At 42.1% G+C, this 13453-nt stretch overlaps 1 protein-coding gene across 1 annotated transcript in view; it reads right to left on the bottom strand.

The window, feature by feature from the left end:
* Positions 1–760: 760 nt before the first annotated feature.
* Positions 761–13453, bottom strand: part of LOC108802420 (SRSF protein kinase 3-like) — a 50410-nt gene continuing 37717 nt past the window's right edge. The window contains exons 3-8 of the mRNA XM_018574277.1: positions 12032–12119; positions 11781–11868; positions 11522–11628; positions 1245–1410; positions 953–984; positions 761–778 (exon numbers count right to left, since the gene is read on the bottom strand). Coding sequence (XP_018429779.1) covers positions 761–778; positions 953–984; positions 1245–1410; positions 11522–11628; positions 11781–11868; positions 12032–12119 — 499 coding nt within the window. The remainder of the gene's footprint in view (positions 779–952; positions 985–1244; positions 1411–11521; positions 11629–11780; positions 11869–12031; positions 12120–13453) is intronic.

Below are 13453 nucleotides of genomic sequence, written 5' to 3'. Positions count from 1 at the left end.
GGGGCGTCCCTTTCACGTTTTCAATTTAGTAAGGTGTTACGCGCTTGCCTTCTGAGGGCTGGACACGAGGTGAGGTGAGGGCTGGACACGAGGTGAGCATCCCATCCCATTTTCATCCCCATTTTCATCCCACTCTTTTCGTATTGGTGCGGCCACAGAAGCCGCCCAATGGTAGATTGGGTAGAAGCCGCCAGATATTTTGCGCAGTCCTTGGAGGATTCTTCAGTAAAGAGGTCTAAGTCTTAGTTCTACAAGGTCTCTGCATTTTCTCATATTTGTCCCTGAGTCGGTGTGTTGCGGCTAGGGACCAGTGTTTAAGTGGTTTGCAGAGACCGACAATCTCAGTAAAAAGGTGCCTTCACAGACCTCAGATATAGTTAGAGATATATTTATATTGTTTGTTATAAGTAAACGTGTTATTTATACACACCCTGTTTCACTTGAAATTTCACTTGAAATTTTAACTCCAATCTTGAGTGTGGTGTCTTAATTGGGAGGTGGGGATTATTGGAGGGTGGTGGCATAGCAGCATGGGAGTTTGGGTGTAAAATTGTTATGGGACTATGTTCTACCTTGTCAAGTGACATCACAGGATTCTGCAGGTAAATGTGTGTATTGGGAATAGAATCAGGACTAGCATAGGCAATGTGAAATATACCAACATGCATCCCAGAAACTCTCTAAACTGTAAATGTTCATGTGCTCTTTAATGTAATAGCTCTTACTACAGTGATGAATACGCAAAAAAAAAGACAGGGGTTTACAGCTGATATTTATCCTAAAATGCATGTAAATATTAGGCATGTACTGCATTTAGGCCTAAACTCTTTTACAATTTTTAATTGTGTTTGATAAATGAGGTTTCACAAAGCAACTACGTGTCCAAAGAAAGGTAGTGCAGTTTGTGTCAAACATGGTGAGCCTTTAAAGGGGGCTTAACCTGTTAACTTACCAAGTTCTGGAGGGAAGGAGGTGCAGAGCTGACTGATAAAACCCCACAAAAGAAAAAGAACAGCAGGATTTAAGAAAACACTAAGAAAAATGTGTTAGGCAGACAGTATTCAAAAGATACAATAATGTCTATGTATTGGTGCAGGGATAAAGATGTCTGGAGTGCAACCTGTGTGAGTATGGTAGAGGCTGATTAGAGAGAGATGCGTTGGCATGGTTGCAAAGTTAACAAACTAGGAAGTAAGCTGAAGTGTAGTGAATTATGTGATGCAGGTAAAAGATGTACTACTCACCGGTGGATCCAGAGGGCGGAGGTTCCCCAGACTGCTGCCACATAGTAGCCTCTGCAGCCAATCTTCGGATGTACCCCTCCCCTACACACATCAATATATTCTCTGGCTTAATATCTGTATGGATGATTTTACATTTCGTGTGTAGGTAATCCAAACCCTGCAATACCTGAATATCCAAAAACATTATAATTAGCAAATTTAATTAGCAAAATTTACAATGTTCAAAGTGAAAAAAACAAGGAGTATACCTAAAATTACCTACAGAACCCATTAACGCAATAAAAGGCTGCTACAGCCATTTTAACTCCAATCTCGAGTGTGGTGTCTTAATTGGGAGGTGGGGATTATTGGAGGGTGGTGGCATAGCAGCATGGGAGTTTGGGTGTAAAATTGTTATGGGACTATGTTCTACCTTGTTGAGTCCTGTACCTATAAAAACAATATTTGATCAGCGCTAGTAAATAAGTGAAAATAAGAGCTACTAAGCACTCAAGATAAATAAAAAATATCTAAAACATGTATAACAATCATGTGCTGAGCTAAATAAATATATACAATTCAGTGCAATATATGTGATATAACAATACGTTATATGAGTATATGCTTTAAAAATATATACAACAGAGCATATCAAAACATGAAAAGATGTGAACAAAGTGATAAAAACAAAGTCCAATGTGCAACAATTATAATTGTGCAAATAAATGTCCACTAGACATGTGCACCAGCAAAAAATTCGTTTAGTTTAGTTTTGAAAAAAAAAAAAAAATGTGTTTAGTTTCGTTTCGTTTTTCGGGTCCGAAATTAAATTAGTTTCGGACGAAATTCGTTAGCGGTAGTCCAGCTGAAATTCGTTTATGAAAAAAAAAAAAATGTTACTTTCCCTTGGCTGGACTTGAACCAGTGAACTTCACAATGCCAGCCTGTACCTCTAACCACTACACTATAGCCTCTGTACTTTAAGTATAGAAGCATTTGATATATATGAATGCAATATGTAGCAGTTGACAGCTGGGAGGGAGCCGTGACGTTAAAAAAAAAGCCTGAGGTTCCCCCTCAATTCATACCAGACCCTTTAGGTGTGGTAGGAATGTTAGGAGAATGCCAATTAAAAAACAAAACAAAACTTTATTTACCCATGGCTGGACTTGAACCTGGGACGTTAGCAATGGCAAGCTTGTGCTTTAACCACTACTCTATAGCTTCTGTACTTTAACCATAGAAGCATTTGATATATATGACTGCAATATGTAGCAGTTGACAGCTGAGGATGTCAAATGGGCGGAGCGCGCCGTGACGTCATAGCTCGCTCCGCCCATCTGTTGACTTTCAAACTGAATGTCATTTTTGTTAGTTTTCGTCAGATTCGGGTGGTCGTCTGCGGCGGGACTTTTTTTATTTCGGCGGGTCGGCGGGGGTCCTGCATCCTGATCCTGACTCTGGATTACATCGATGGAGCCATTTTTTTTTTCATTTTTTTATTAAAGGAATAGTCAAAAATTGACTGTTTGTTTTTTTTTCAATTAAAGGATTTTGTCAAAAGTCTGGACTTTTTACTAACTATTTGATTTAACCCTTTAGTGAATGGGTAGGGGTACAAGTACCCCTTACTCATTCACAAGGGGGGGGGCGGCATCTGGGTGCCCCCTTATTTAAAGGGGTACCCCGATGCAAATAAGCCCCCTTGCCCGCAGACCCCCACAACCACCGGGTCAGGGTTGTGGGGAAGAGGCCCTTGTCCCCATCGGCACGGGGACACCCTCCCAATGCCGAGGGCACGTGGCCTGGTAAGGCGCAGGGAGGGGGGGCGCTCGATCGCGCCCCCCCCTTTCCTGCCCTGCCGGGCTTGTGCTCGGATCAAGGGTCTGGTAGGACTGTTAGGGGGGACCCCACGTTTTTTCCCCCATTTTTTAGGACTGGGGTTCCCTCCTAACATTCCTACCAGACCTAAAGGGTCTGGTATGAATTGGGGGGAAACCTCACGCTTTTTTTTTTTCATTTTCTGCAGACTGTAAAAAAAAAAAAAAATTATTTTGCTGCGGAATTCGTCCAATAGCAAAATGAGAAATTACATTTAGGTCAATAGGAGAATGTCAATTCAAAAGCAAAGAAAAAAATCTTTACCCCCTACCTTAGCCAGGACTAGAACCTGCGACCTTAACAATGGCAAACCTGTCCCCTACCCTCTACGCTACGCTATTGTACTTTAAACATACAACTGTTGGAGAAGGTAACTGTTGTATATTTTTTTTTTCCTAATGTCATTTTGCTGCAACGAAATTCGTTTAATAACGAATTTCGGGAAATCGGGAATTTCGGATTCGTTTGCATTCGGCTTAGCTTTAATTCGGAATTCGGATGCATCCGAATCTCCGAATTTCCGAAAATTCGTCCAAAACGAATTTCGGAACGAACCGAATCGCACATGTCTAATGTCCACCACTAGATAGATCCAAACTTCCAAGTAAGCAGTGGCCACAGAATCCTGACAGACTTTCACCTCCACCTTGTGAATGCAAAATTGGAACAGTGCTCACCTGGGGAGATAGACCCACAGAACCAGGTCTTAAAGCGTGTTCCCCTTCTTTATAGGGGAAGGAAGCACGTATGACTGAAGACCAGATAACCTCCTCAGCTCGCAAATAACATAATTTCAAAGGGGGACAAATATAAAGAGGATATAGTGTGTATCGTCCAAAAAATACTATTTATTGAATAACAGCAGGTACTCACAATGTCACAGGTGACAAAAGGCATACAACAAATATCCAATGGACACCACAGTACAAATCTATGGGTGCAATGGGACTCCTGTCCATCCGGCTCAGCTGAGAAGAGTGATGTCAAATGCTCAGCCCTACATACGTAACGTCTATGCGCAACTTCGTTTGGATCTATCTAGTGGCTTATCCCCTGCATTTATTTGCACGATTATAATTAATGCACATTGGACTTTGTTTTTATCACTTTGTTCACATCTTTTCATGTTTTGATATGCTCGTTTGTATATATTTTTAAAGCATATACTCATATATCTTATTGTTATATCACATATTTCACTGAATTGTATATATTTATTTAGCTCTGCACATGATTGTTATACATGAGTCCTGTACCTACCAAACCTCTGAGCTGTCTCTTAGAGAGCAACCACTGTCCGCACTGTTATGTGTGGCAACTTCTATGTGGAAATTCTCTTATTATCCACATTTCAAGAAAGCCACTGCTGCAGGACCTAAATTGGTTAATTAGATCTGAATCTTTTATACCCAGGGCCCTCCTGTTTTTGACTGACAATTACTCGTCATTCAACACTGTCTCAAACAAATTTTATATACTTTTTTTGAGGCAAATAGAGCTTTCTTTCAGTGGTAAGAAAGCTCTATTAAGCACTGTGTTTTTTACTATTAAAAGGAAAAATATTTGGATTTACTTTTACCTTTCGTTTATTTATGATTTTATTCTTACCTGTAAAATCCTTTTCTTGGAGTAGAGCACAGGACACGGGCCCTTAATGTCTTAGACCACGGATTATATGCTACCTTCAGGTTATTAGATACTGGCATATAACCCCTCCCTCTTCCAGCAAGCCTCAGTTTTTTAGCAAGCAATTGGGAGATCCATGAAAGGGATTTTTACAGGTAAGTCAAAATCTTATTTTCTTTATCATACAGTACAAGACACAGTGTGACCAAGAAAGGAACACAGAGTTCACAGTGTTGTCTAAAGTACCTTACTCTGTAAGCTGACATCAGCAAAAGCCTGGACATCCACCATGTAAAACTTAATAAATGTATGAAGAGTAACTGTTCAACCTATTCATTAATGACATCAGGGAGGGAATGAATAGCCATGTTTCCGTGTTTGCAGACGATACAAAAATAGGGAGGGTACTAGAAAGGGATCGTGACAATATAACATTACAGGAGGACCTGGATAAAATAGGGGAGTGGGCAATACTATGGCAGATGAGGTTTAATGTCGATAAATGCAAAGTAATGTACTTTGGACATAAAAATAAACAAATAGGCTATACAATCATGGGTATGCCGCTAGGGAAGTCAGAAATAGAAAAAGATTTGGGGGTCATTGTAGACCACAAACTGAATGGTAGCTTGCAGTGCCAAGCTGCGGTAAACAAAGCTAGCAGGGTCTTGTCCTGTATTAAGAAGGGGATGTATTGCAGGGACAAGTCTATAATTGTGCCTATATATAGATCGTTGGTTCGGCCACATCTGGAGTACGCGGTCCAGTTTTGGTCGCCGGTACTGAGAAGGGATGTCCTTGAACTGGAGAGAGTCCAGCGGAGGGCAACAAAACTAATTAGGGGAATGGAGGACCAGAGCTATGAGACAAGGCTTCTGACCTTAAACATGTTTACGCTGGAATTAAGGAGATTAAGGGGGGATATGATTTTCATGTACAAGATGTTCAATGGTGACAGCAACATTGGCAACAAACTGTTTGAGATTAACTCCATTACAAAGACTAGAGGCCACCACCTAAAGTTGGTGGGGAAAAAATTCCAGCACAATGGGCGAAGAGGGTTCTTTACAGTAAGAGCGGTTAAGGTCTGGAACTCACTGCCAGCGGCAGTGATTTCAGCCAAGAGTGTAGATTTGTTCAAGAAACGTTTGGACAATTTCTTGAGGGACCGTAATATCCAGGGATACCAGTATCCCTAAGAATGAGATGATGCGTGGACCTATATGGGTTGGACTTGATGGACGTATGTCTTTATTCAACCCCAAATACTATGTAACTATGTAGGAGAAGACCAGGCAGCGGGCATGCAAATCTGGGAAACGGGTGTCTGATGCATAAAAGCCCAGAAAGCTACAGATCTAGTAGAGTGAGCTTTAACAGGAAAGGAAGGAACATTACCATTTATAATTTATAGGCCATATGTCCAACTTCTGACCTGTCTAATCCACCTAGCAATAGAAGAACGAGAAGCAGGGAGCTCCCTTGGGAAGGACAAAGAGGGAATCTGACTGCCAGAAGGATGTGGTAGCAGAGAGGTAAACTTGAATAGGGTGTACCACATCCAGATATGAGAGAGACATTTTATTTGGATGTTTCAGAGCAGGACACAAGGAAGGAGGAAAATGTCCTCAAGGTGGATAAAGGAAACCTTCTAAGGAAGAAAGAAAGACTTAGGCCTCAGGATAACCATTATATCTGTGCAACAATGGAAATGACTACTTACTGAGGACAAAGCCATTAATTCAGAGACACGCCTTACAGATGTAATATCAACAAGAAAGACCTGCTTGGGAGAGGGATCAACCAAGGGAAGATCCATGATAGGTTTGAAGGGCAGCTGTTGGTGGGCCCAAAGAACAAAATTGGGTCCCCTCTGAGTCATTGATGATGTGTGTAACACCCTGCACAAATGCTTTCACCACAGAGCGAGTGGTTAGTGGTCTTTGGAACAGAATAGCCAAGGCCCAGATGTCCCCTTTGATGGTGCTTAAGGCCAGATGTCAATCCAGATCAGACTGAAGAAAGGAAGGGACCCGTCCCGCAGAGAACTTCCTAGGATGGAAGGTGCAATGGTAGACTTAGCAAAAGGGTGACTTCCTAGCTCAGAAAGCAGGGATGGCTGAATCTGAGAGAACTCTGTCTCTCAGGATCCAGGGTTCAACCGCAAGGCCTTTAAAACCAAAGACCGAGAAGCAAGGTGGAGGACCGATCCTTGGGACAGAAGTTCTGGATGATCTGGGAGGGCCCACATACAGGAGACTGAGAACCCAGTACCACACCCTCTTAGGACAGTCTGGTGCTGTGAGAATCACTCCCTTGTTATCTCTTACCTTGACAACTGTAACTACCTCCTTGTTGGCCTACCACTAAACAGGCTACCCCGCCTTCAATCTATCATGATTGCTCATCTGCCTTACCAACTGTTCAATGCCCACCGCCCCTCCCAATTGGCCAAATAAAAAAATTCAAAATACTAACAACTGACAAAGTCATCTACAACTCTGCCCCTAGCTATATCATCAACCTTATCTCAAAATATCACCCAAACTGTCCTCTCCACTAATCTCTCCAGTTCTCTCATCACCTCCTCCCTGGCTCTCCTCCAGGACTTTCCCTTCCTTTTTCCTATCCTCTGGAACTCTCTACCCCAATCGGTCCGCTTATCTCCTACTCTGTCCACCTTTAGGTGATCCTTGAAAACTGATCTCTTCAGGGAAGCCTATCCCACCTCAACATAATAACTGTCCTTTTATTTCTTCCACTAACTCAATCTATACAGTTATTACCTTTTGTATCACTTCTACTAGATTGTAAGCTCTCATGAGCAGGGCCTCCTAACCCTACTGTATTGCAATTGTATTGTAACTGTACTGTCTCCCTACATTTCGCAAAGCATTGCGCAAACTGTTGGCGCTATATAAATCCTGTACAATAATAATAATAATAACAGCAGTGGCGTTGTCTGAAGGAATCCTAGTTGGCTGCCCTCACAGCAGAGACATCTGGTGATGAAGGGGCAGCCATCAATTCCAAGACCTTTATGGGGAACCTTTCTTCCTTTGATGACTAAGTCCCCTGTACTGAGAGGGTATCCAGGACTCCTCAACAGCCTGAGTGGCTGGCATTTGTTATGAAGACCAGGGCTGGCTATCCACCAAGCTAGGGTGAGCCTGGCCTTACTAGGCAGACATGTGAGACAATTGAGGGTCTGAGCCTGCTTGTCTCACACAGCCAAAATTCTTAGTCATGATGCTTTGGTGTAAAACTGGACATACAGCACTGCTTTGAAGGTGGCCTTGGGCCCAGAACCCTCATGCAGAAGTGAATGGGAGAGGGGCTTTTGGACCAAAGGGTCTGAATAAGTAAGCGCTGCAGAGTTTGTTCTGTCCATAGTACGTTGGTCAACAAAACCTGGGACCACTGTTTTTTTAGAAGCAGACTGCCTAGATATTCCACTAAGAGAGATAACATGTCCATCGCCAAAAACTGAGGCTTGTTGGGAAAGGGAGAGGTTATACAGGGGCTGTTTTTGCAGCCTTTAACTTTTGTCAGTGTCCAATCATCTAAAGGTAGCATATAACCCAGGGTATAAAACAAAAATAGTCTGTGTCCTGTATTACTCGATCAAGAAAAAAAACAACAATCTCACAATCACTGGTGGTCAGTGGCATTTTAAAACCTCACCACCACCTTTGAAAAAACAATTCCACAATCACTCATGGCCAGTGGCACCTTAAACCATCCCCTTCAAAAAACATTACTGCAATCACTGCTGGCAATCAGTGGTACTTTACACTCCCTCTACCTTTAAAAAAATGGTCCCACAATTGTTAAGTGGCATTTTAAGACTTCTGCCTACACCTTTGTTCTGCCAATCCTCCTTCCTGTTGGGTTTATAAATATTCAGCTCATTTACAAGGGAGGAAGGGGAGCTTTTGCTGGTATGAATGAGCCTAATGTTTGTAAACACTACTAGTGTTTACCATTGTGATGGCTGTGAATAGTTCACAATGATCACAAAGTACAGAGCTACTCTGATTGGCTTTGTACATTGTGAGTGCAATAACAGTTCAGATCAGGTCATCGTCCAGGCTATTTTTTTTAGGCCATAATGCATTACATGGCCTTTGAACCAGGGTTAAAATGGCCAATAAAATGCTTTTGAATAAGCCATTATCCACACGATAAAAGGTGGAGGGCTTAGGGCAGCCATAGTGCCTGGGTACTAAAAGCTTCTGTAGGGAGAGTGTAGGAAAAATGAAAAAAAAAAATGCATAGGGAGAGATTAAGCTCATTAAGGAAACTGTGCATTACTTCAAATTGCTAGCTCTAGAGTGGCTCCAGCAGTTGAGTTTTACCTCAAGGTTTGCACCGGAGCCTAGGTAGACCCTCACTTCCAGCTCCAGAAACCCCAGCTGTGTCTCCAAAGCTACTCCAACATTTACAGCTCCAGAGCTGCTTCAGAAACTACTGCTCCAGCTCAAAAATGGTTCAGGGCTGCTCTGCTCAGCTACAACTGCCTAAAAATCAAATTTAATATGAAGCTTCAATACAGGTTTACTTTTGTTAAACAAAATTGTCTTAGTTGTGTAAGTCAAAACTACTTTCTTAAAGGGCCCTTGTGCTATAGCAGCTATAGCACAAGGGCCCTTTAAGAATGTCGTTTTGACTTACACAACTAAGACAAGTGAAAGGAAGCACTGGCTTATGGAAGCATGGCAAGTTTATAAGGAAAGCCTCCTAGCCTTGACTAAATAATTATTTAGGTTGAAGAAAGGTATGCTAGCTGACCTTGCACTTAAAGAAAAGGTTCCTGCGCCTAAAAGCAACACTACTTGCTTCCTGCTCATGCCCTTACAGAGTTGAGGACATATAACACTGGTGGAGGTGTTTAAAATGGTCAGCTTGTGTTCATATGGTTTCAACCTTTGTTCTTAATGAAAAATAACTATTCCTGGAATTTTTAAAAAACGTTTTAACTGGAGTGAGGCTTTCATTTGTTTGTCTCTTACATAAGGTCCATGCAAAACTACATGTCCATTTAACTCTGGGTGACAATACTGCTGTGCATTAGGATGACATTATTCTTCCCTGCAGAATGAAAAACATTGTCATCCTAGTACAACCTTGTCATCCTATTACAATTGGCAAAACTTGATTTACTGGCAGGATTAACAGGTAATAAAATAATGTTACTATACTAATCATTAAATAACAATGTGTGCTCCCCATAGACCTCAATGGGGTTTGCCACACAGTTTATGAACTTAAAGCAAAATTTGAGGAACAGTTCCCAAAACACACATGGACAGATTTGCTAATTCCTAAAAAATTATGTTAGTAACAATAAATAATTATTCTTCCCAACTACCCAACCTTCTTATTTTTTTGTAATCTAGGTATAATGAATTCTGCCTACCTGCCTAGAAATAAATCCAGCCTTAATAAAGCCAGCCTAAAAGATATTTTTCTGACCAACAATGCAACAACAACAGTAAAAAGGGAACAAACACACAAAGTTGCCACCACTCACAGATTACTGTGAGAGCTATTTTGTGCACCCCCGTTTGTGGGAAATACTGCCCACTGGAGTGACTTAAATTTCATCACACGTGTCTTACCAGGCTTACTATTGCGCATGTGTGGGCCATATACTGTAGTTGGACGATACTGTGAATGTGTTGGGAAATTAAGTGTGCGGCAGTGACTTAAACATCACCCTGTGTATCTCACCTGGCTTATTACTGCAAATGCAAGGGGCCATACAGCTAGATCATACAGCGCATGTGTAGGGAAATAATGTTCATATGAGTGACTTAAACATCATCATGTTCATCACACAGGACTCTTAAACAAGCACATGCGTGGGGCCTTTGGCAGCAGTTACTGCGCATGTGTAGGCGTATGGACGGCAGAGATTAGTAATACTCAAACGCCCGCCTACCTGCCATATTGAGATGGAACCCAAAATCCATCTTTAGGAAGTCCGGAGGGTAAAATAAAACTTTAGGGGGGGTTATTTACAAAGGAGCTGAAGGATCCAGCCGTAGCTTCAGTTGATCCTTCGGCTCTCTCCGGCCGCCGGAGCCGTTCGGTTCAGTCGAACCGAAGGGCTGCTGTACAGGCTATTCACAATAGCCCGTACAGCAGCCAAAGGCGGCCGAGCGGCTCATCCGACCCGAAGATATATGCTTCGGCTCAACTGTGCAGAAGTGACAGCCGAAGCGGGGCCAATGCCAGCTAGGCAGAGCCAGCCGTGATCTCGGAGATACCGAGCAGAGTAGCCGAGCTGAATGCTGCTCGGCGACATTCGGCTATCCATTCACTGCCGTTCGGCCCCTATTAGAATAGGGGCGAATGGCAGCGAGCAAGCTGCTGGAGCTTCGGCTCAGCCGATCCAGATGTTGGATTGGCTGAGTCGAAGTCCCTTTGGCCTTCTCAGCCGAACCAGATGTTGGATTTGCTGAGTCGAAGACCGAACTGCAGCCAAAGGCAGCCGATGTACAGCTGATTTCAGCCGATGTACGGCTGAAATCAGCTGTACTGAGCCAGAGAGAATAGCTGAATGTTGTTCGGCTCACTTCACATCGGCTGGGTTATTCACTCCGCTCCCTTCAGCAGCTTTGTAAATACATCCCTAAATATTCACATTTCTCATTTACAATTTGCAATTCAACTGCTAAAACATGTTTCAATAATATGTATCCTATGTTATTATTTTGACTATGACAACTGAACTAATTAATACATTTGTGCAAACAACCAAAGTATATTGATGATATATATCTTACCTGTCGCAGTATAGTCTTGACACATGGCAATGGAAGACCTTCATAATTGGATTTAATGATCCACTTAAGCAACTGGTGTCCAAGAACTTCCAATACCATGCAGACATCTAGGTGGGTTAAGGAAAACAAACAAAATCCCTACACCCACATGTATAATAATAAATTACAACACCAATCCCCAGCGGCAATTTTAATTTTTCATCTTATAACTATTTTGTTTATTTATTAGCTCCACCAGTTTTGATACTGGAAAAGATACGAACTCCATTTACACCGGATATCTTGAAGTCATCAATGAGTTGCACGATCATCTCCCTTTTAGGGTCATTTGGATCACTATCCCTCACCTAGAAAAAAAAGGAAGAAGTAACATCATCACATACTGCTGTATCAAAAGGTGAGAGTTGGAATTGTGTACGAGTGATGTATCAGGACTGAACAAGAAGAGGGCTTATGAGGCAAGCTATATATCAATATCACAGCTAAGTAAATTACATTGCTGGTACTTACACATTTCAGCAATTTAATTTCATCTACAGCAGTTTCTGTGTAATGCACTGCACTTTTCACAACTTTAAGTGCTCCAAAACGCTTCCTCCTGCATTAAAAAAAGAAAGTCAAATGCCTTTAAGTGCTTCTTCCTGCACACAAAAAGAGCAGAACCGTTATGAGCTAAAAGGTTTAACATTTTGTGTACAATTTAAAAATCTACCCACAGCTCCCCTACCTTGAAACCCTGCGTATCAGCTGCTTTAATAACTTCATCAGGCAACTCTGAGGATACCACTATTTAGAGAGCTGCTTGGCTTTTTTTCAGTGCCGATCTCCATGGGGAAGCCAATGCTTTCCAATGTAGGTCAATATGTATAGGCACATCCCGTCCTCAGAAATCTATTATAATGCAAATGATTTTAGAGTTTTGCTGATGAAAACAGAGTTACTATAATAAGCACTGGTAACTTCACCGATGCTTGGTGCTTGTGTTAAGATTAGGAATGCACTGATACAGATACTAGTATTGGTATCGGTGCCGATACCGAGTATTTGGGTTAGTACTCGTACTCGCTCAAATGCTCCGGTACTTACCTCCAATACCAGAACTTCTGGTCAGAGGGAGATCTCCCTCTGACCGGCAGTGCCCAGGCAGCATGGAGCCAGCTTCCTTTCCAATCAGGAAGCCGGACGGCGGGTTATGACCTGCCTCCTGGCTTCCTAAATGTCTAGGAAGCCGGCTTCACTTGTTGGTAGGCAGCCTGGCTTCGTAACCAATCAGGAAGCTGGGCGGCACCTCATGACCTGTTGCCCAGCTTCTTGATTGGTCAGGAAGCCAGGCAGTCTCGGGAAGTGAAGCAGATGTTCTTTCAATTTAAAAAAAAAAACGGCTTCCTGATAATCGTGGGCACATGGCATTGGTATCGGTATTCGGTATTGGTGAGTAGTGAATAAAAATATTGCTACTCATACTCAATACCAAAAAAACAGTATCGGCGCATCCCTGGTTAAAATAGTGCATTGACAGTGATGAGGAGAATGGAAAAAGGGCAGTGCAGGATATGTGAGTGGGTTTTTGAGTTTTACAGTCCTTCTTCCTGCACTTGAAAACAGCAGGATATTTATAAAGTAGAAGCTTAACTTACCCTCTAGCTGATCATACATTACACAAATATCTCAAGTGATGCAACCACTCCTACAGTATGTAGATTGATGAATAACGTATTACCAGAAGTATTAACCACTTCAAGACCAGGTGTTTAGACCCCCTTCCTGGCCAGGCCATTTTTCAGTATTCAGCGCTGCGATACTTTGACTGACGTTTATTCCGTCATGCAACGCTGTACTGAAATGAATTTTACACCATTTTTTGGGGACAGATAGAGCTTTATTTTGGTGGTATTTAATCACCACTGGGGGTTTTTATTTTTATTATAATTA

Source organism: Nanorana parkeri, unplaced genomic scaffold (genome assembly GCF_000935625.1).
Source record: "Nanorana parkeri isolate BGI_ZX_2015 unplaced genomic scaffold, ASM93562v1 scaffold2851, whole genome shotgun sequence".
NCBI lineage: Eukaryota > Metazoa > Chordata > Amphibia > Anura > Dicroglossidae > Nanorana > Nanorana parkeri.
This window is presented reverse-complemented; position numbering and strand designations above follow the sequence as displayed.